Source organism: Cupressus sempervirens, chromosome 2 (assembly GCF_028749045.1).
Source record: "Cupressus sempervirens isolate cs-2001-9-10 chromosome 2, ASM2874904v1, whole genome shotgun sequence".
NCBI classification, from domain to species: domain Eukaryota; kingdom Viridiplantae; phylum Streptophyta; class Pinopsida; order Cupressales; family Cupressaceae; genus Cupressus; species Cupressus sempervirens.
Genome location: NC_143119.1, coordinates 652,927,580 through 652,952,314, shown reverse-complemented (window position 1 = coordinate 652,952,314; position 24,735 = coordinate 652,927,580). Strand labels below are relative to the sequence as shown.

At 34.4% G+C, this 24,735-nt stretch overlaps 1 protein-coding gene across 3 annotated transcripts in view; it reads left to right on the top strand.

Annotated features, from left to right (window-relative positions):
• Nucleotides 1-20,994: 20,994 nt before the first annotated feature.
• SIG2 (RNApolymerase sigma subunit 2) overlaps nt 20,995-24,735 on the top strand; it is a 40,048-nt gene continuing 36,307 nt past the window's right edge. The window contains exons 1-2 of one of the 3 annotated variants that reach the window (XM_089814946.1): nt 21,126-21,292; nt 21,404-21,485. Coding sequence is in view for 1 of the 3 variants with exons in the window: in XM_089814944.1 (XP_089671070.1) it covers nt 21,178-21,292 (115 nt within the window). In the remaining 2 variants the exon portion in view is untranslated. Of the gene's footprint in view, nt 21,486-24,735 lie in introns of all 3 variants that reach the window. The other 2 variants (XM_089814944.1, XM_089814945.1) reach the window with 2 other exon arrangements.

Sequence of the window (24,735 nt, the reverse complement as noted above, 5' to 3'; positions counted from 1 at the left end):
GTTTAGTAGTTTAACTTGCTAGTAGTTTAGTTTCATTTCTCATTTCTAGTTTTTCCAAAAGCTTATTGGATTTGATCAAGTGGTTTTCTAGGGTTCTCACATTGGTTTTTAAGGCTAACCCTTGTGTAGATTGACTTGAAGGCAAAAACCCTTCATTTTCAAAGATTTGATCATATCTTCTAAACAACTTAGTATTTGGATTTGAAAGTTTTTAGTAGGTTGGTGATGGATCAAAGATGACTCAACCCAAAATTCAGATTTTTTGGAGTTGATTTGTGTGAGTTATAATTTTTTCTTTGTTTTTAATGAAAAATCATTTTTGGTCTCAAATCATTGATTTTTTTGGAAATATTTGAATTTTTGGAAAATTCTAATAATTATAAATGGGTTTTGTTCTTTTTTTTTGAATTTGGATGTCATATTAGGGCTTAATAACTTGATTTACAAAAATTGATTTGTTTTGGGAAAATAGGCCCCTAGGGCACAAATTAAGAGATACTACTGAAATTCTTGCATTTTTTGGAATGATATTTGAGTTTTACAATAGGTCTCTTCTTTGTACTTCTATTTTTAGGTTGAAATCATGGCATAAAGATCACTCATTTTTACTAGGTCAAAAACAAACAAACAAAAAAACATTTATGTGATTAGCCTGCACTTTATTTGCACATGGTTCAATGCATGATATGAGTTGTCATCTTGTATGGAATAAACTAGTTCAATGTATCTCATTTGAATTTTCCTATTTCTTCATGATTTCATGCACTGTGAAGGCAACTTGGAGGTAAAACGAGCAAAAAATGGAAAAAAAAATGGAAAGCATGAAATCAAGGTGCACATTGCAAACTTTCTTATTTGAATTTTGAAAAGTGATCACTTTTTATTTTTCATTGTAAATAATTTCTTTCTTTTTCTTAACTTTTTTGGTGTGTCTTCCCCAACATTGAAAAAATGGCTTAAAAATGAATCATTCACACTTGGATTTGGGCTTAAAATGAACTCCTTTGTCTTTTAATCCCCAAGCTTTTCTTATTGATGTTTTCTTCTTACATCCTTGGTAAGGAGTTTGAGGGAACATAATAAGGTATCTTTATTTTATTTTTAGGTGCTCTTCCTAGAGAAGTGATCACTCTAGGGGACAACCTAAACTCTCATGTTCCAACAGAGTATAAACAGTATGGTGTGAATCTAAAGACTTGCCTCTTGGAAGTAGAATATTGGCATTCCTGGCTTAGCCCCAAATAAATTTATATTCTTGGGAAGTGAAGGTGGAGATTGGGTTAATGTTTACTCTTGATTGTTTGGTAGTATTCTCTATCATATATGAATTTAAGCCTCACATACCTTGCATATATCAAGGACATCCCCTAGTTGAGCTTGTGCATCCTTGTAGAAACCCAAATAGGTTGTTGGTGTGTTTGATGTGCTTAAATGTTTAAAACCATCCCCACTTGGAACAAAAGGGGACACATCCATCAAATTGAGCGTTAGGATTTTCTTTCCTTTTTGCATGCTTCCATTATGTATTTTTATTTAGAAAATCCAAAAAAAATAAAATCACATTATCTCGAAAAACAAAACATCATAAAACATAGAAACACAAAAAAACTCAAAAAAAAAACTTCTAAAAAGTCCAAAATATTTTCCTCCAAGTTAAAACATTTTTCTTGTGTTACTTGCTAAGGGGAGTTTCATCATTTGATTTTGCTTTGTTATGTCTTCAGTGCTTAAACATGCTTAAAGTGGCTCTTTGGTGTTGTTGCTCTTGGTATTTTCCACATTTGTGGTCTATGTTAGCTTGCTAGGACCTTCTTTTTGCTAAAATGGTTACCTTGATCTCTTGACTGTACTACTTGATTGGAAGAGGTTGTTCACTTGTCATCTCACTTGCTCTATTTACTAGATTGATTGGTTATTGGGATTATTGCTTAGCTCTTGAATTTAATTGCTAGTGTAATAAGTTTCTTGGACACTTTTCTTGACAATTCATTCTCTCATTGCTACCTATCTTGGCAAGTGAACACTTTACTTCTCTAATTTGGACATAAACTTATCTTGTGTCACCTTATTAGCTTCTAGTCTCCTTCATGTTTGACTTTTCATATCTTACCATGGGCTTCAAACCTTATGCTACCAAGCATTAACCACCTCTAGATGATCCTAAGATGATTGATCTCTCTAGGAAATGGAAATGCATATACACTTAATACAAGAACTAGAAGAGAGTAATGACCCCACTTGCTTTAGCCTCAGTAAGGATATCATAGAATCATACTCTCGGTTTGCAAAAAAATGATAGAAGAAACAATGATATCATCACATGAATCTTCTTTAATATTTTTACATACACATTGGCCATCATCTTCTTAAAGGTCTACATATTCTACTCCAATAAATCAATTGCCTTCATCTTCTTGATCCAAAGGACTCTTTAGAGAGTAAGCAAGTGATACCTCCTTTAAGCCTATGACAAGATTTCATGATGGACCTATCTTTGATCACTATGATGAAGCCATGGATGCATGTTATGCACTTGACAAGCAAAAAATAGAGCCTATGCATACTTTTGAGGGAACTTTTAGCCCTTTGGAAGACTCATATGATATGGTGATTAAGACTTTAGTTGCAAACAAGATCATCACTTTACCATACAAATCTATACCTTATGAACCTAAGGTAAAAGATCCATGGTTGAATGATGATCACTATTGAAATTACCATAGAAGCAAAGGTCATAAAACTAAATATTGCATAGAGTTGAAAGATAAAATCCAAGATCTTATAAATTATGGGATTTTTGATGTTGGAACCTCTAATGACTCATGTGATAAGGATATTTCTCTTGAGTAAAGATCATATTGATGAACCTATGTCTAGTGATGGTCTTCTTGACATCTCTCCTTATTCCAACACTCGTGCATCTCCCAAAACTTCAAAGCTCTCCAACGTGCCTCCATGAAACAAAGAACCTAACGCTTTCCACACTAACTATGTGTACCCTCAAGGGATACCTCTAAAATAAACTCAAGCTAACCTTCACATTGGTTGAAAACCTTTTCCATGCTTTTGAGCCTAAAGATCCTCAACCTTCATGCGATGCTATACTTACTATGCTCACTTTAGCTAGTCCTTCACTATCTCTTCATGATCCTACCATGCAAAACCTAGATTCTCATTCGTCCTTAGAAGTGGCTCCATCCAATTCCACTACCAATACCTTTAATGAGCTTATTAAAAATCATGAGAAAGTCACTATGCCTATGTTATCCAAAGAAACTTGTCAAGATCAAAGTATTCCCTCATCCTCTTGTTCTACCATGCAAAACCTAGATTCTCATTCATCCTTAGAAGTGGCTCCATCCAATTCCACTACCAATACCTTTAATGAGCTTATTAAAAATCATGAGAAAGTCACTATGCCTATGTTATCCAAAGAAACTTGTCAAGATCAAAGTATTCCCTCATCCTCTTGTTCTACTTCTCTATATCCACTTCAAAACTATGTTCAAGCTTCAAATGATCCCATAAAAAATGTTGCTCATATCAAAGATACCCATGAGTCTATTGATGACCTTGGTCATGTTGCTCACTCTAAAGATGTTGAAGTCCCTATCCATTGTTGTAAGAATTTGGCTTAGGGCAGAATTCACCCAAGATCAAGGAGCACAAGCACAAGCATACAGTAGACCAAAGAGTATGATCAATATGAAAATGCTTACTATGATCAAAAGCATGTACATACACACTAGGAGAGCTTCTATACAAAGGCCTCTAAGATGCATCTAGAATGTGTCTTGAAAGAACTAGGAGATAAGCATGACAATTAAGCACATATCCTCCACAATAAGAGGATAAGCACGATGAGGTGTCTAGAATGTTGTAGACACCATGTGCTCAAATAATGTGCTAATTCCTAAGTGTAGACAAAATGTGAATAATTAGAGTGAAAACTCCTATATTGTCAAAATGACAACTCACAAGAGTACGCATACTCCTATGTGAGTAACAAATAAATAATAAAATATATGCATTAACCTAAGTAAACTTAAGTAAGTGTAAATAGTAAATACTTATTTATACCAACACCCCCCCTTAAGTGCAACTTAGGGGAATGCCCTTAAGCTTACATAATCTAGGATGAAATGCATGATGGGTTCTAGCTACTAGGCCATGTTAGGTACACATGTACATAATACAATACAAATTCAATCCCTCATAAAGTGAAGAAAGAGGGAAAACCTCATGGGAAAAACCTTCCCCCAAAAAGAGAGATGAAAAACACACACTATGTATGGATGGATGGAGTAATCAAGTCCCCCCCCCCATTACGACATACATCAAATATATACAATAGAGAATTAGGAGAAGGACAAAAACCTAAAGAGGAAAAAGTCCCCCCAAAAAAGAAGAAGAAGGAGACAAGGTAGTCCCCCCCCCCTAAAGGTAGTGTGTCGATCAGTGAAAAATGGGTCAATGTAGAAGTCAATCCATGACCATTGTATAATGTTCCTCCTCTTTGGAAGAAACAATGGCAAAGGTACAAGTGAGATGCTTCTCCTATGTGTAGAAAGAATCTCAATGATGAACGGTATCTCTAAACCCTGCTTAAGTGTCCTTGTGTCGATGTCGATGGTTGCTCCCTCCAAGACTACTAAAAAGAACATGTGCACATCAAGCAAGGATCCATGTAGAACCTGTCTCAAAGAACCAATAGTCTCCTCAACTGATAAAGAGACCTCTTGCAACTACTGTACATAAGTGTCCATAATCATGCCAACCTGTGAACATTGATCATGTAGAGAATGGACACGAGGGTCAGAGTAAGCCCTCATAACAACTGTAGAAGGATCTTTCTCATCATAGAGAAGATGCAAATCATCAATACTATCTCCCAAGGCTACGATGTGTGACTCTACGAACAAACATCTAATGTCTTCCAAGAAGTCATCATTTGAAGCTGGAGCTAGAAGACAACATGTACCCTATTGTGTTGGACCTTTCACTATGGCAATATATGAAGAATTCACCTCAGAGAGAAGATGAATATCATCAATAGTGTCTCCCACATCTTCAATGTGAGACTCAATGAATAGGCCTGCAAGGGCAGAAAGGAAGTCATTGCATGAAGGTAAAGTAGGAAGACATGAAGGGTCCTGCTGCACTAAATTCAAAGCATTTGTGGCTAGAACTGGATTAGTAGAATCAACAGGAGAATTAGGAGGTGAGATCTCAACTAGAGTTGAAGGTACCATAACTAGAGTGACTAGATTTAGAATGTCCTCTGGAAATGGAGGAACACATGGATCTCCATATGCTTCCCAAAGAGCCATCCAAACATCATGAGGAAAACTCGCCATAAGAAGAGGAGCAAAGGATTCCTTACTCATACTGTTATACATAAAGCCAAGAAGTTTAGAAAGATATTTGAACGAAGGTGGCATCTTTGAGCAGAGAGAAAGAATCACTTCCTGATGTTCTCTTAGATGATCAAGCATCAAAGCACTCCATATTTATTATTCTTCAATGTCAACTTTGGTCTTATACTAGACTGACATATGTGACAAGACTCCATGAGATCAATGTATGTATGCACCCCCCAAAAATATAGAAATAATTAATCAACCCCCCAATGTATGATTTGGCACTTAACGCAATAGCCACGTGCCAATTTAGGGCCTATATTTGAAAGAAATATTTCTATCCATAGAACCTATATTCTAATTGTAGATCTGGAAAGTAGACAAAAAAAAATGCACTTTCAAAAAAATGGAACCTAATTTGGAGTCTAGATGAGCTCGTACTAAGCATTTGAAGTGGCAAAAATTGGGATTTTCAAGTTGTAGAAAAATTCAAGAATAGAGATCTCAAACCACCTGCACCAATGTGTAGATCATGAAATTCTACCCCAAAACAAAAAAAAGATTGTTCGCAAAAAGGAGTCCATATGAGGGAGATATCGTTGTTTGAAAATCATTGCTGTTATTATTTTTCCTAAATCATCACCGCACCTCCAAAAATCAAATGCTCTAGATTTTGCCTTAGATGTCTGATTTGTATGAAACAAAATCTGATTTGGGGGTTTTTTGACCTTCTGAATGTGATGCAAATATCTGATTTGCACCAGCAAGCTTCAATCTTCACTTGCAAAATATCTCTCCTATAGGCCTGATGGTCAATTTTCTAGAAAAAATAATGCAAATCTGGATTTTTTTTGCAGGGAGGCAAATGAAAAAAATGTAGATCTAAAAATTAAATGTACATATCTAAAATGATCATACCAAATATGCAAATTGGGCCTTTAGGTGTCGGTTTGCAAAAAAAAATTGCCTCAATTTTGACTATTGCCCAACATAGGCGAATTTATAGTTAATTCACCAAATCGACGCACTAGACGCAGTGGTGAGCTCCACTTTGGCTCTAGATGCTCCTAATTTCTATGAATTCTCTAGATCTTTGGATTGAAGGTGTTGAAGCAACAATAGTCTCGAACGACTAGTGACAAGAATCTCCCCAAGCTCTAATACCATGTAAGAATTTGGCTTAGGGTAGAATTCACCCAAGATCAAGGAGCATAAGCACAAGCACATAGTAGACCAAAGAGTATGATAAATATGAAAATGCTTACTATTATCAGAAGCATGTACATACACACTAGGATAGTTTGTATATAAAGGCCTCTAAGATGCATCTAGAATATGTCTAGAAAGAACTAGGAGATAAGCATGACAACTAAGCACATATCCTCTACAATAAGAGGATAAGCATGATGAAGTGTCTAGAATTTTGTAGACACCATGTGCTCAAATAATGTGCTAACTCCTAAGTGTAGAAAACATGTGAATAATTAGAGTGCAAACTCCTATGTTGTCAACATGACAACTCACAAGAGTATGCATACTCCTAGGTGAGTAATAAATAAATAAATAATAAAATATATGCATTAACCTAAGTAAAATTAAGTAAGTGTAAATAGTAAATACTTATTTACAACAACAATTGTCCATTTGCATCTCCTAAGTCTATCCTTGGTCCTTATCCATCAAAGATAAAGCCTTAAAACTTTCCATCTATATTGGGACCTTATGTTTCTCCATCTCCTACTTCCACTCCTAGATCATCTCCTACCTCTCCTATCGTACCTCAAGGTCAACAAAAAAAATCATCCTTGATAAACCTTCATCCACATTTCCATCTAAACCAGTCATATCATCCTTCTTCATCCATAAGTCCCAAGTCTTTTGGAAGCAATTTGTATGATCAACTTAAAAATAAATGAATAATTCATTAAAAAATGAAGATTATTATGTCCTATCAAATCGACATGTGACTACAAATAAAGAAAAAATACTCAAGAGACCACAAAGGTCCACTAACCAAAGCTTAAAATTAAAGAATATACGGGTTCCCAAATCCATCATTGAATAACTAAATACTAAAGCATTCAAAGGAAATGAAAAATCAAAAGCTATATGGATTCCCAAGTTTCTATTAAAAGACTTGAAACTTGAAAATAAATCAAAGTTGACATTCAAGCTTCCAAAGGCTTCCATTCCACCTTCTTCCAAACATCTTCCTCAAAAGATTCCCAAGTCTTCCACTCCATCTTCCTCCAAAATTACTCTACTACCTCGTGCATCCAAACTTCAAACTATTTTCTCCATGATCCCTTCATCACTCCATCACCCTTCAAGGTGTGGGTTGGCATTGATCTTGCCCACTTTCTCACCTATGCTTATGCAATTCTTTCAAGCCTACATTTACTTCCTATCCACCCTCTTTCTATCATTCCAAAACATAAAACCTCATCCTCCATATACACTTTCTACCATCAGCTCCCTTCCATCACCCTATCAGCATCTTTGAGCATACCTTTCTATGGCCTTGGCTTATTATGACCTATTCTTCTAATATGAGAACTATTCATTCCATCTAAAATTTAAAAAAAGAAAAAGAAAAAGAAAAAGAAAAGAACAAAAAAGTGCCTTGGTGAAAACCTAATAAAACTGGCACCTTGGTAGCAAAAGTAAAGAGAAATAAATTTGTCCTATTATGAAAACCACTTCATGTGGCACCTTGGATAAGTACCATGATGAAAACCTAGCAAATAGGCATCGTGCATAATTCTTCTATAATCCATCCATTCCATTTTTCCTCTTTGATCTTGACAATGTTGAGTTGTTCATGCACATTGGCTATCTTATCCATTAACTTTCTATAATGTGTTGGCTTATTCATTCATAGCCTTCATATCTAGTTTCATTCTTATTGCTCCATCATATTGATATCATATCCAATTGACCCCTTGGCCTTGATCACAATAAAAAAAAAACTTGGTTCTCATAGGCCTCTTAATATGTCTAATCTTTTAGACTACATGCTTTCATGCTATCTTTCTTATTGGCTTCTGTTTATCCTATATACTATCTTGCTTATTGGCTTTCACTACTTATCCCATATGTTATCTCTCTTATTAGCTTCCACTACTTATCCCATATGCTATCTAATTGCTTCCATTGCTTATCCCATATGCTATCGCATTGCCTCATTGCTTATCGTATATGTTATCTCACTTATTGGCTTCTACTACTTATCCTATATGCTATCTTGCTTATTGGCTTCCACTACTTATCCTATATGCTATCTCACTATTTGGCTTTAACTTATTATCCTACCTTCTATCTCCTTTCTTCACTTTATTGGCTTGTCCAAAACATGCTTCATATAACTATTTCACCCTTTCACTAGCTTGGGTACTCTTAAGGAGTCAGTCCTTGAGGATCACTTTCACTTGGTTCATTCATCCTAGCTTATCCATCTTATCTATTAGCTTGCTACTCCATCAAATCATGTAATTGTTAGACATTGGGACAAAAAGATGTGATCTTTCTCAAAAGCTAGTCATTCTTACCAAGTGGTGAAAACCTAGAAATAGGTACTACTTGAGACCTTTGCATTTATGTCTATCAATATCTCACTATGCACTCATTAATCATATTTCTTTTGCCTTTCTTAGCTTGGAACTAACTCTTGTCTCGGTCTAGGGGGCACGATCTACATCGCTTATCAAGGTCTCTTTATTGTGTTGGTGTTTCTTTGGTAGCTCGCTAAATAATGTTTTTCAACACTTATCAAATACTTTAGCTACAATCTAGGATGTTGTGACACTTTTTGTTGGTAGACATGAGTCCTAAAGAGATAGTCGTGTGACTTTCACACATGCACTTAAACTAAACACTAGCTGAGGCATGTTGGCTTTATTTTCTTTGTGTGTTGTCTATGATGATTTATTTGCTAAGTGTCCCCTCCCTAATAATCTCTTGAGTATGTCATGAAATAGAGGACTCAGAGCATTGGGCATGTTTTCTTTGCTTTCTACCTATGGATATACCTTGTCAATCTTAGCTATCTCAAGCATTTTTATTGTCCCATTTGACACTTAGGGTCTACAATGTATCATCCTTGCATGTTCTACAAGTGGTTCGTATGGCCATCTCAACATTTTGTTTCTCGATGCAAGCATAATATTGCTACATTAAACTCAAGGAACCTAACTTCACTAGTCATTTTAGGATTTAGGGACAACTTTCAATTATAATAAGGAATAGAGTTATATTGGGGCCATGGTTTTGTTAAGGATTTAATTAAGTTTCCAGGGTTTTATTAGAATTAGGATATAGTATATGTTGGAATACTTTAGAATAACTGGGGGTGAATTAGTTATCCAATGTCCAGATGTATAAATAAAACTTTTCATAGCTTAGTGAATCCATAAAACATTCATACTCATGCATGCATCCATAAGATTATGTAATCACTAAAACTTTTAGGGTATTGTCAAATCAATTTGCAGAAATGTAAAGCATGAAACATAACAGATTCATCAACACACTTGACACAATGATTTACATGGAAACCCAATTTGGGAAAAACCACCAATAACATGCTACTCCTTTTCACTCTTTTAAAGTGATGCCTTGTGAAAGACCAACCCTATTAAAGGTTACAATACACACTATTAAATGTGACCTAGTTAAGAGATTTCAATCACCTTGTTAGAAGTGAGCCTTGTTAGAGGACTTTAGGCCATTCACTTGGAATGCCACTTGGTTGAAGGATTTACAAATGATTATTAGGTCAACCTTAATCCAAAAGATTTACCCTAAATTGATACAATTGTTAGAGAGTAACAATAGAGCTTTGATCTGATACAACTTACAACTTCTCTTGCAGATTACAGATCTCTATTTGGTCCTTAATTCTGCTTGGCCTTCATACTTTGTAGCTATGATAACTTGTTCACCCTTCACGTATTCATCTCCTTAAGCCTTCTTTCTTAACATGCCATTGTAGACTCTTCTCTTAAGTCACTTGATGAAGCAAAACCCTTGACTCCTTATCTCCCTTAGGTTCTCAAACATGACAACATTGCTTCATGACCAAACATTCCTATAAGTAGGAAATTAAGGTATTTTCCCGCTCATTTTCCATTCTCCAAATTTAGTGTTCAAATGGATTAGGCAGGATACAATGTATCTATGACATATTTCATATCTCTTCTAGAAACTTCTCCTAAAATCCATTTGAATTTGCCTAAAAATGGTTTACATCAAATTCTTTGCCACCAACTCATCAACCTTATCTCCACCTGGTTCACAAAATTCAAGGAAACAAACTTGTCAGCTTAAATTCATCAAATCTTTGATCTTTTAAATAATGGAGCAGCTCAACATTATTAATCTTTTGATGCTCGACACATACTACTTTGCTTGACATCTACTATGAAATTTCTTGGCACCTACTATAGTTTACTGATGCTCGACATCAACTAAACATTACTCGACATCAACTGTTTTGCTCAGCATACACTAGAATGAACTTTTACTTGGCTCCAACTAATTTTTTGCTTGACTTGCATTGACTTTTCTCGGCACCTTCTATCCACTTGGTCAAGCTTGGAAGACAAACTTTGTGTAACTTGTTCTTCTAAACTTTCTAAGTGTAACCATTCTTTGTAACCTTAAGTAGATTATCAATGCATCATGTCATCACTATCTTAATTGATCCTTGTACTTCATTACATAATCATAACTCAACCTTTTCTCTAGGTGCTATTGTTACCTCTCATTGATAAAATCCTCTTCATCAATCAACTAAGTATTAGTACTTGAATCTTATAAGCAATTGTCTTACTAGCAAATAGTAGGTTTGACATCAGTGACAAAACAATGATTGAAACACATAGTCTTCTTCACCAATATCCCTCTTTCAATAATCTCTCCCAACAATCTCCCTCTTAGATTAACTTCTTCAATCCATTCTCAACAATCTCCCTCTTTGGCATTGATGGCAAACCAAACTGATCAACTAAGTCAATCAAATGATGAAATCTTGTTCAACCAAACCGACTAGGTTAAAATAGTAAGACAATACTAGAAAGAAAACTTGCATCAAAATTTCTCCCTCTATCAACAACTTTCATCTTCTGACTAGGTTACAAAATTCACTCTTTCTTATAACTCCCTCTGACTAGGTAGATTAGGATTTCTCCCTCTTTCTTGAATTGTTCTCTGTCTCTCTAATCAACAATCTCTTGATATCTCTCTCTTTTTCATTCATCTGTTTGATACTAGCTTCATTTATCTCCCTCTTTGCTTAGTAGAGTATCACCCTATATGTTTTGGTTCTTGATCAGTACAATATCTCCCCCTTTGACAACAATGCCAATGACATATACCAAAAACTTGTCATCTTAAAACATGCAGATATAGGCTTTTGCAATTTCTTCAATGTCTCCCTCTGTCATCTTGCTTGTGACCAATTTGAAGTTTTTAGTTCTGTAATTACTTTAATTAGCTCCTAATGTAAGATCCTTTGCATCAATATGTAACATATGAATATCAACTTGTTTGATGCAAGGCACTCCTCTTGGTACTTGGATAGCTTTTGATAATTTACCTCTTAGATACTCATGAGCATCCTTAGGTAATAGTTTTGTGAAGATATCATCAATTTGCTCCTTTGTATTAACATATTCCATCTTCACCTCTTTATCTTGAACTAACTCTCTCAATTAATGATACCTGATTGCAATGTACTCTGTCTTTGTATGCATCATTGGATTCTTTGATATATTGATAGCACTTGTATTATCACAATAAAGTATTACTGGTTCTATGATCTCTTCCCTCATTCCTTCGAGTAGTTGTTTGATCCATACAATATTTGTGCAATTTACAGTAGTAGCAACATATTCAACTTCAATAGTAAATTGTGAAGTACAACTTTACTTTTTGCTAGTCCATGTAACTAGTCTCTTGCTTAAAAAAAATGCTCCTTCATTGGTGCTCTTTCTATCATCAATGTTTCCAGCCCAATCAACACAGTGTAGGCTCTTAATTTATTTTTTTCATTCTTCTTGTAGTACAGACCAAACTCTTCTATTTCTTTCAAATATCTCATTATTCTCTTCACAGACCTTAAATGATTTTCCTTGGGATTAGCAAAGAATCTTGCAACTATCCCTACAGATAATGCAATATTAGGTTTGCTATGTACTGCATATTGCAATTTTCCAATCATAGACCTACACATTGTTTGGTTCACCTCAGTAAAATCATCATTCCTTGACAAATTGTGTCCTATTACCATAGGTGTGCTTACTAGTTTGGAGTCTTCTAATCCAATTTTTTTAAATATTTCCTTGACATACTTTGACTAAGTAATGTATATACCATATTTCATTTGATATACTTGCAAACCCACAGAAAATTTGATCTCTCCAAACATATACATTTCAAATTCTTGCTTCATCAAATTTGCAAAATCCTTACATAAAGCATCTTGACCTCCAAATATGATGTCATCAACAAATATTTTAGATAACAAAATACCTTTGCCTTACTTTGTCTTTATGTACAAATTGTTGTCATCATCAGTCCTTTCAAATCCAATATTCACAAGATAAGTATGAAGTCTCATACCATGCTCTTGTTGCTTGTTTCAAACCATATAGAGCTTTGTGTAGTCTACATACCATGTTCTTATTGTTAACATCAACAAAATCTTCTGGCTATTCTATGTAAACTTCTTCCTCTAATATGCCATTCAGAAATGCAGATTTAACATCCATCTAATAAACTTTGAAATCTTTGTATGCAACATAAGCAAGTAGAGTTCTAACTCCTTCCAATCTAGCAACATGAGCAAAGGTCTCTCCATAGTCAATTCCTTCTTCTTGTGCATATCCCTTGCAAACTAATGTTGCTTTGTTTAGTGTAACATCACCATTTTCATCTAGCTTTTTTTTGAATATCCACTTGGTATCAATCACATTCTTGTCTTTTGGTCTATGAACTAGACTCCATGTTTTGTTCTTCTCTATTTGTTCAATCTCTTCTTCCATGGCTTTGTACTAGTCGACATCTTCTAGCGCATCTTTTACTATTTTGGGTTCCTTCATGCTCAACAAACATGTTTCACTTCTCAATCTATTTCTTGTCATTGTTCTAGCATATTTATCTCCAATGATTTGAGAAGCAGGATGATGTCTCTTGACATACTTAGACAATCTTGGCTCAACTCTTGTTTCTTCATTTTGCCTTTAAATTTTAGAATCATTGTGTATATCTCTGTTAGGTAATTCAACATCTCTTTCATGTGTACTAATCTCAGAATCAAAATATGCATCCACTTCATTCTGTAACTCGGCATCTAAATGCAACTTAGTTCCTAAATGCAACTTAGTTCCTAAATGCAACTTGACATTCATACGGTGTGACTCGACAGTCACTGTAACTTGCTGTTGATTTAAAACTTGATTTACAAAATCTTCTTCAATAAGCATTCCTTCATAAATGTATACAAATAATTTGTATTCTTCTAATTTTTTCATAGGTTTAGCCTCATGTACTTCTATATATTCATCAAAGTTCACATTTGCACTTTCCACAATTTTTTTAGTGTTAGTATTCAAACACTTATAAGCTTTACTTCTTGTGGAATATACCTTCTTCACTTTTTGCATCAAGCTTCCCTTTCCTAACATCTTTGAGAATGTAACATTTACTTCCAAATACCTTAAAGTATTTTGCGTTGGGTGGATATCCATACCATAGTTCAAAAGGTGTTGAATGAGTACCTTTCTTGATTTGCACATGGTCCAAGGTGTAGACAATTGTACTTACAACTTATCTCCAATATTTTAGAGCAACATTCTTCTCCATCATGAGTTTTCTAACACAATCCTTTGTAGATATGTTCCTTCTTTCAACTATTCCATTTTGTGGAGGGGTTCTAGGAGTAGATGTTTGTCTTTTGATTCCTCTGTCATTACGCAACATCTCAAATTCATCTAATGTGAATTCTCCTCCTCTGTCAGGTCTCGAACATTTTAGACTTTTATCTGTTTCCTTTTCAACTCTTGCTAAGTACCATTTAAACATCTGAAAAACATTAGATTTCTATTTAAAAAACATAACTATCATCATCCTAGAATAGTCATCAACAAATAACATTATGTACTTATCTCCCTTGTAGTTTTGCACTTCAATTGGTCCACGCAAGTCAGTATGAACACTTTAGAGGTATTCGTTTTACTTTTAAAACTTGACTTTGTCATTTTGCCTAGCTGACATTGTTTGCACATTGCATTATTAGGCTTCTTCAACTTAGGCAAACCTCTAACTTTCTTCATGTTATTGATACTAACCAAGTGATCAAAGTTAACATGACATAACCTCTTGTGCCATAACCATACATCATCAAATTTTACAACACGACCAGTAGCATCCTCTATATCAAGATAGAATATATTACTTCTAGTTTGATCACTTTTTCCAATCAATTTCCCATTTGTGTCATATATCTTAGCAATCTTATTTTCAAATTCAACGTTGCATCCAAAATTGTTTAGTTGTGACACACTCAACAAGTTATAGTTTAGTCCTTCAACATAGTAAGCATTGTCACATGAAATCTTATCTATGAGATTGATAGAACCTTTTCCTTTTATCAAACATGGTGCATCATTACCAAATTTTACACTATTTCCATCATAACAATTCAAGGTAATGAACTTACTTTTGTCTCTAGTCATGTGATGTGAACATCCACTAGCAATGATCCGTCTATCATTCTTGTTCATACAAGTCACAAGTGTAGTTGTCTCATCTTCATCAGATTCATCCTTTATTACAACATATACCACCTCATCATCATGCTCATCAAAATCATTCTCTTTAGCAATGTAGGAAAACTTCTTGCCTTTATCTTTGTAATCCTTGCTATCTTTGTCTCTTCTACTCTTGTATTTGTCACTAGCTCTTTAATTCTTCTTTTTTGGACATCTTGCAACAATATGACCAACCTCATTGTAGTTGAAACAAATGATGGGTAACTTACCTTTGAACTTGCTTTTACCTTTATGGAATCTTAGTGCTTCAAGCTATTCAACATCCTCCTCATCTGTATCACTATCACTGAACACATATTTCTTCTTTTTCTTCTTCTTCTTCTCATTAGGTTCCTTCAATGACACTTTAGCTTTGAAAGCAGATTCAATATTTTTAGGCTTGTAATTATCAAAGTTAGATAGCTCAAAAGCAGTGATTCTACCTACCAAACCTTCAAGTGATAGCTTATTCCTTGGAATACATCTTAGTTCTTAAATTGCAAAAACTCTAATAGCATATATAGGCAATATTGTTCTCAAAGCTTTGCTTAAACAATTTCATCATCTATATTACTAGTAGCTTCTCCTATTTCATTGACAACTTCTTTTATCCTTTCATTATATTAAGCAATATATTCCCACCTTCTTCCATTCTCATGTCATCAAACCGATCTCTAAGACTTTCAACTTTAGCTCTTAGAACATTTGCATCTCCTCCATAGATAGTGGCTAGGGCATCCCACGTCTTCTTTACACTGTCAAGTCCTTTGATATCATCAAACTCGACATAACTTAGGGTAGAGGCAATCTCCAGCATTCCTTGGTTGTGTTCTTTCTTCTTCCTCATATCTTTAGTAGTTGGGGGACCAATAGGATCAACATGTTCCACATATATGGTAGATTGTGCATGATCTCCAAGTCCTCCAATGTGTAGCTTCATAAAACTTTGCCATGCAAGAAAGTTATCTCTATTGAACTTGGGTACTTCTCTTTTCGGCATCTTGATCTTTGTGCTTCTAGTACCTTTAAACTAGTTTTGTTCAAGCAGATGGCTATGATACCAATTGTTGGAATACTTTAGAATAACTAAGAGGGGTAGGGTGAATTAGTTATCCAAGGTCTAGATGTATAAATGAAACTTTTCACAGCTTAGTGAACCCATAAGTCATTCATACTCATGCATGCATCCATAAGATTATGTAATCACTAAAACTTGTAGGTTATTGTCAAATTAATTTGCAAAAATTTAAAGTATGAAACATAACAGATTCATCAACACACTTGAAACAATGATTTATGTTGAAACCTAATTTGAAAAAAACCACCAGTAACATGCTACTCCTTTACACTCTTCTGAAGTGATGCCCTGTGAAAGGCCAACCCTATTAAAGGTTACAATACACACTATTAAATGTGACTTGGTTAAGGGATTTTAATCACCCTATTAGAAGTGAGCCTTGTTAGAGGACTTTAGGACATTCACTTGGAATGCCACCCAATTAAAAGATTTACAAATGATTGTTAGGTCAACCTTAATCTAAAGGATTTACCCTAAACCGATACAATTGTTAGAGAGTAACAACAGAGCTTTGATCTAATACAACTTACAACTTCTCTTGTAGATTGCAAATCTCTATACAGTCCTCAATTCTGCTTAGTCTTCATACTTTGTAGCTCTGATAGCTTGTTTACCCTTTAAGCATTCATCTCCTTAAGCCTTCTTGCTTAACATGCCATTGCAGACTCTTCTCTTAGGTCACTGAATGAAGCAAAACCCTTGACTCCTTATCTCCCTCAGGTTCTTGAACATGACAATATTGCTTCATGACCAAACATTCTTATAAGTAAAAAATTAAGGTATTTTCTTGCTCATTTTCCATTCTCAAATTTAGGGTTCGGATGGATTAGGTAGGATACAATGTATCTACCCCATATTTCATATCTCTTCTAGAAACTTCTCTTATAATCCATTTAAATTCCCCTCAAAATAGTTTACATCAAATTATGTGCCACCAACTCATCAACTTTATCTTCCACTTGGTTCACAAAATTCAAGAAAACAAACTTGTTAGCTTAAATTCATCAAATCTTTGATCTTTTAAATAATGCAGCAGCTTCGCATTATCAATGTTCTAATGCTCGACACATACTGCATTGCTTGGCATCTACTATGAAATTTCTCAGCACCCACTAAAGTTTACTAATGCTCGACATCAACTAAACTTTACTCAACATCAACTGTTTTGCTCAGCATACACTAGAATAAACTTTTACTGGACTCCAACTAATTTTTTGCTCGACTTGCACGGATTTTGCTCGACACCTTCTATCCACTCGGTCAAGCTTGACATACAAACTTTGTGTAACTTCTTGTAAACTTTCTAAGTGTAACTAGCCTTTGTAACCTTAAGTAGATTATCAATGTATCATGTCATCATTGTCTTAACTAATCCTTGTACTTCATTATATAATCATAACTCAACCTTTCCTCTAGGTGCTACTGTTACCTCTTATTGATCAAATCCTCTTCATCAATCAACTAAGTAATAGTACTTGAATCTTATAAGCAATTGTCTTACCAACAAATAATAGGTTTGACATCAGTGACAAAACAATGATTGAAACACATAGTCTTCTTCAACAATCTCCCTCTTTCAATAATCTCTCTCAACAATCTCCCTCTTTGATTAACTTCTTCAATCCATTCTCAATAGTATAATTAGGATAAATATTCACTCACAACAATAATAATCCAAACAAGATCAGTGTTAGAGTTTAATAGGTTAGTATTACGATGAAAATTTAGTTAAGATTAAGAGTTAATAATATATTTTTATTATATTTAGTGTCTTACATATTACCAAACAATAACTACTAACATATATATCTTTACTTCTAACCTATATAAAATACATTAAAATGAATTGAATCATTTAATTTTTTTATCATTTACCTTTAAAATGTAATGGGCACCCCTAAATGCCCAAAAAAAAAAATTAAACCAAATTGCTGAAAGGAATTATGTCAAACAGTTTGCATTCAACCTCTTATTTCTTCATTTAATATTTTAAACCCCTTATAACTCTGAAAATCAACGTTTATTTGTTTGTTGTGTTTTGTGCATGGAATTGGTATCATAGAACATAAACAAGAAAGAAACTACAATAATATGCAAAGTGGAAATGAACTGCTGCCAATAAAATGTTATTTTTAGAATTCATAAAACCAAATACATCATAGATTTATCAACTCATTGATTACTTCAGCATTATTGACATAATACTTTAGCCCATGCTTTCGAACTTGCTGCTACAGTGCTTTGTCCTTCAATCAGTCCACTACCTTCATAATATCATTCCCTCAAAGCAGCATAAGCATCGAACAAGTAGTGAAGAGGATATGAGCAAAATACCAAATCTGCCTGTAGCCGGAAATGCAACTAAACTGCTTGATAATGAAGCCGATAACAAAGAATTTCAAAGGCCAAACCCCAAGGGAATGACGTCTAGAATGTTATAAGAGAGGATAAACGTCCTCAAATGCCAAGAACGGAGCTGCAACTTACACACCAATTTCTTCTCATATTCAACCTGGCTAATGAAGCCACAAATGCTTCCTTTTTATTCTATTTCCAAGGGTCTGCTCAACTCATATGGGTAATGTGGGATAAAAGATGTGTAATATATAAAACATATATTAAAATACCCCTGATGTCTCCCTTGGGTACACATCCCCATAAAATAAATATTAAAGTAACACTTTAATATTTTACAATTAAATTAGACATTACTTTAATAAAACTTCAGGCATTAAAATGTATTAGCAATCGAACTCTGAATAATGCGAGTGATAGCTCATCGAAAAGCTCTCACTGAGGAGTATCAAATCCAATCAGCAAAATTGACCTACATTGTGTCCTGCCAACTTACTAAAAATAGTAAGTATGCTTGAAACTGAGTAAATCAACTTCGTTTTAGCCCAAACTGGAAATGACTAGGCCAAAACACTCCAGGATCCCATTAAACTCTTCGTTAGCCCTCGGGACCATGTAGAACAAGGCTAACACACACACACTTGGTCAACTGCTAAAATGGGGACATTACATAAAATATATATTCGATTTTAAATAATACATATATAATTATATAAAATATTTAAATTATCATTCAATTTATTTATTTACATTATAAAATACTATAAATATTATAAGGATTAGTTTCTATATGTTTGAGATATTAAATTCAAACTACAAAATAAAAATAATAGAAAAAACTAAATTAAAACAATTAAAGTTAAATATAAATTTAATAGTTTAATGCTTCTTGTGTGCTAAAAAATATGACCTATTAAGAGCATGGGTTAACAAACAAACATTAGTTAAAAACCTTGAAAGTATAGCAAAGATTCATCAACATGAAAAGAACAAACATTAACTAATGCTTGCTTGGGTTTTGCAACCCTAAGCAGCTAACAAACTCAATCTTCCAGCCACCTCTACAGCTCAACAAAGACACCCATAAGAAGCCTTGTTGGTGTGTTAAGATGCGAGGGTATGTTTGGTGTGCTCTCCCAAACACAACAAAAGTATGAATCTCTTGAATGATTATGCAAATGTGAGTGCAAATGCAATATGAACCTAGGCTAAATGAGATGAGGAATACCTCAAGAAATGGCTATGGAAAAAGCCATACTTGAGGGTATTCAATGATGAAATGTGAAATGCAACCAAGAAACTAATGAAATGTGCAAGCTAAACTAAGATGGAGATGCTAATGCATGAAGAAACTAGATTAAAAATGCATGAAGCAAACTAAATCAGCTACCAAATTGTTAGTATGATTCTAAGAATCTCCATAAAAATCAAACTACAATGCAAACTCTTAGCATGAGAACTCAAAACTCAAAACTCAAAACTCAAAATGGCATGGTAACAATACAAAAATGGGAGATGCAAATGCTTGAGACAAACCCTCTATTTATAGGCTTGAGGGAGGGCTTGGTGAGGTGGCATCCATGTAGATGCCACATAAGGTGACATGCAAGCCATACAAATGGTCAAGAATTCAAAGTTTGCTCACACATGTGTGAGCAAACTTGAGAAGAAGAGTGGGAGACAAGAGTGTGTAGGCATGCCATCTCACACATGTGTGAGCACACTCTTAGGCTAATGAGGGGGATTAAGGAGATGATTATGAATGATTAAGTGGGATTAGAGAAGAAATAGGCTTAAGAGGATGAAAATGATGGGTATAGGCTAGGCTCTAGGTTAGGCTTAAGATTAAATTAAATGAAATTTAATTTAATCATGGATTTAGAGAAATTAATGGGATGTGAAGGTTTAAATAAATAAAATTTATTTAAAAAGAGGAATATGGAGGGTCATGTGTTAAATTAATTTAACACATTAAGGCTAGGAGTATTTAAATTAGATTTAAATACTTAAGAGAATGAACTCATTTAATTAAAATAATTTAATTAAATAAGTAGAGGAATGTGACCAATATAATTAATTAATAAATAATTAATTACAATGTCATGGGCAATATTAAAATTAATTAATATATTGTTTAGGGACGATTTTAAGGGTCTACACTTCCATTATTAGTCTAAGATATAATAGTAGGAGCAAATTGTTTTAACCAATCAAATAATCATAAACTATTTTCATTATTTCAAAATTCAAAATATACATCTACAATTAAAAAAATAAAATTAATAATCATAATAATAAAATAATAAATTTCTAAAACAATTTTTCTTTTCTTTTTAATCCTTCCTCCAAACGACACATTGTCCAAACCCCTTGAAAACCCATTACATATTAGACTAGCTTTCGTTTATTTTCTTATCCCAAACGTGTATGGTTTTCCTTCAACCAATGACATTTTTTTAACTCAATGTTTAAACGTTAGTTCTCCCTTCCGCCTTATACCCTATCCTCTCCAAAGCCTTCGGATTGCCCAACCGTTTGTTTGAGGCTTCGTTTATGGTTCATCCTGCTGTTAACCATGGCCTGGATGTTGCCTCAGACAGGAGCACCGGCATTTCGATTGATATCTACTTCCGAGGCCAATTTAACGTGCATTGGATTGAAATCGATATATAGAAACCATCATTACCCTTGTTAGTATCCTCTTCTCATCAATTTGACTTCCAATTTATTTAGTACATTCAGTTATGTTATTCGTGTTATGGACATTCTGCCCCCTGTTGCTTAGCTCTCATTTTCACCAGGTGGGAACTGTCTCGAAGTTCAGAGTCTCTTCGCTTATTAATTCAGATTTTCTTAGCTCTCATTTTCAATGCGTGTTGTCATGTACTTCCGATTTCCTTAGCTCCTTTGTTTTGGCCATGATGATTTTGTTTGAAAGCTAGATTTATTATTTTAGCATGGTGATATTACTATCGATTCAACTGTGTTGGTTTTTTATGAGATAAATGTTTTATAACGCACAACACTTTCTGAAGGTTTTTGCAAATGGAGTAGCGAGCTAGGTGAACTTAACCTTAGAGGAAGCTCTATAGTTAAGTAAGTTTGAGTTGGAGAAATACTGAGTCGGTGACCTGCAGGGAAGGTCTAATGTTTTATTCTATGAAAATCACCTAGATGCAATGAGTGCTAAGTTTTTATTTATTTTCATGAGGAAATGAGTTCTTTTGAACCACCACTCATGAAATATGGATCAATAAGTTTGACTCAAAAGACTACATAGTTGAATGCAATTTGACTGACTTGAAGTATAACTATCTCCTACTTATATATTAGCACCATTCCTATTTTAGGTCATTCTCATAAGTTCCATCTGTTCAAAGTTCAAACTTTTGATTATATACATCTGTATGCAGGGCCTATAAATGGCCCTACCCTAGCCCAGAAGCCTGTTTCCCATTCTAGGCTTCTTGCTTTCTGTATGTATCAACCCAAGCTCTGTTCTTGCTACTTAGGGCTTTTCACTATATATCTCCTCACACTACATGAATCTTATAATTCATTTGCAAAGTTTTTTGCTATTAGCAAGGAATTAAAATGCATTACTTACTTAAGCCTAAAAGTTTGTGTTCTTTATTTACCTCTTTTTTTTCTGACTAAATCTACCTAAACTTGGTACTTCAGTATAGAGTTTATTATTATATTTCTAATCAAGAGCCCAGTTTTAGTTTGCACAACTGTCAAGTACTTAGCTAGTTTCTGAAATTGACAATGACACTAAAGTTGTGTTCCCAAGCTCTTCTGAGTGGGTTGATGTTGGAGATTCTGTGCTTCAATTAGGGAGGGGAAGGTTTGAATCCAGATTGGGGTAAGTTTTGTCTGAGTGCAGTCAGGTGCATGGGGTGGTCTCGTATGCTGTGAAAGTCATTCTATATTGAAACATAGTTAAGTGTATGGATTCATGAACTTTAAAGAACTTTTACTCTACTTTCTAATTAGCTCGGAAACTTTAGGAATACACCTAGTAAATTTTTGCGGCAGCATGCTACAATTCTTAGTCGAAGCAAGATCAGCTTCCTTTGACCTGGGATTTTTGTTCGCTGCATTAAACAGTATATGACGCCCGATTATAATGCATCCGTACCTAGTATAGCAGATTATCAAGTTCAAAGTCAAGGAAAACTATTAAAGGAATTTCAATCTGGTGCATAGGCTAACAGCACTCCAGGATGAACAATTTTTATATCTGATTCTGATTTTATATTGAAATTCTAATGCATGCCCTATTTAAAAGCTCTGGTATGAAAACTTCCTCCAGTAGGAGTATGCAGCACTTGGCTGGAAAGCAGGCAATGCTGGTTATCTGTGATTACACTTAGTTTTGGGAGGAATGACCCCGAGTCCTGCAATGATAGAATCTCAAAAGTATTAACTGTGCATACCTGACAAGAGAGCTTGCTTTCACCTACTATGCTAGTATAATTTATAAACAGTACTTCCTTCCATAAGACATTTACCTCTCTTTTTTTGCTCTTTTTAAAGCTGATTATGGATAGATGCAGAAATGAGCAAACCCTTAGGTCGTGGCGATCCTTTACATTATCATGCATCAGGACTTTCATTGTTCTTGAATCTGATACAATAGAAAGCTACTTTTCAATCTATGTCTACATATGTGTTTGCATTATGACGTGGTATATGTTTTTAAAATTTTTATTTCATGATTGCTGGTTGGAATTTACTTGCAGGTAGACATTAGTTATATCCAACAATTTGATAGATCCTAACAATAAAGGTTACTTTGTGTAAGAACCCTGTTTGTTCTACCCCTGAAGACTCAGTTTTGACATTTTGACATTTCGTCAAATGGCTGGCATGCAATGCCTAAGTTATGTTTTCTGAGTGTATATATGTTTGCTTTGTTTGTATTAGAATGATTTTGCAATTCCAAAACATATGCCAATGCATGAAATTCAAATTGTCTAGCAGGCTATTTACAAATATGTCGTCTTATTTCAATTCAAGAAGGTCAATGTTATACAATGATAAAAGTACCCCAAAATAAAACTTTATTTGCAATGCATAAAAATCTAGAGCTGATCGCATGTATTGCTGATCATCAAATATGAAATGCAGTCCACTGAAGATGCATATATACTCTACGTCAATGGCTGCAACTTAGAATGGAGGCACCGTCTAGCCAAACGCTGCCCTTTTATTGAATGCTGTGGCCTCTAGAAGACCTGTGGCTACCTAGAAACACCGAAAGAAAAACCCTTTTGTATCTGCAATTTTCATTTAACAAAGTCTTCAGCCATCTGCAAACAATTCTGAGATGGAATTGGAGCTGCTAGACATCAATCTCTGCAACAATGAAATCAATTTTGGCCTCAGGATGAAGCCAATGCATGGCACAATTTAATGGACGTTTAACCCCCTCAAGGTGCTGATGAAATTAAGTTGAACTGACAATTCTCTAAGCTTGAAACTCAAAACCTTGACCCAATCTCCTTCAATTTTTTTAATAAAGGGAAATGCATAAGAAGAATAGGTTGATTTCCTCTCATGATGGCTTTTATAATTCCTAAGTAGAGATTGACCATGTAGCTTCACTCTTGCATTTTTCATAACTTAAAACATTACTTAGCTTTTGTTTATATTTTCTTTTTGATGTTTTGAAATATAGTATTTAATTATATTTCCCTCCAAGACTTAGGTGCCAAAGTATCACTTTATTAAATAATCATACAATGAACTTGATACTATATAATAAACTTAACTTAATTAATAATCATTTATAAAATCAATAGCTTATTAATTCCCCTGAATGAACAACTCAAAATCCAGATACTCACTGCCCGAGTTTGATGCTCAAGTGTCCTGCCAAAAATAGCAACTGGCTAAAAATGACTTGCAATAAATAGTAAGCCCCTCAGACTGAGCCAAAGGACGAAAGAGTCAATCATTGTGCACACCATGAGTACGGGTGCCCCTGCTAGATATAGAAATTCCCTCAACAAAGATTTATTGTAAATTATAAGTCTCTAAATAACTGCTCCAGTCAACTATACTGAATCTCAACACTACTACCAAGCTGTTCAGCTGCCCTGCTAAGATAGAAACCCTGACTTTCCTA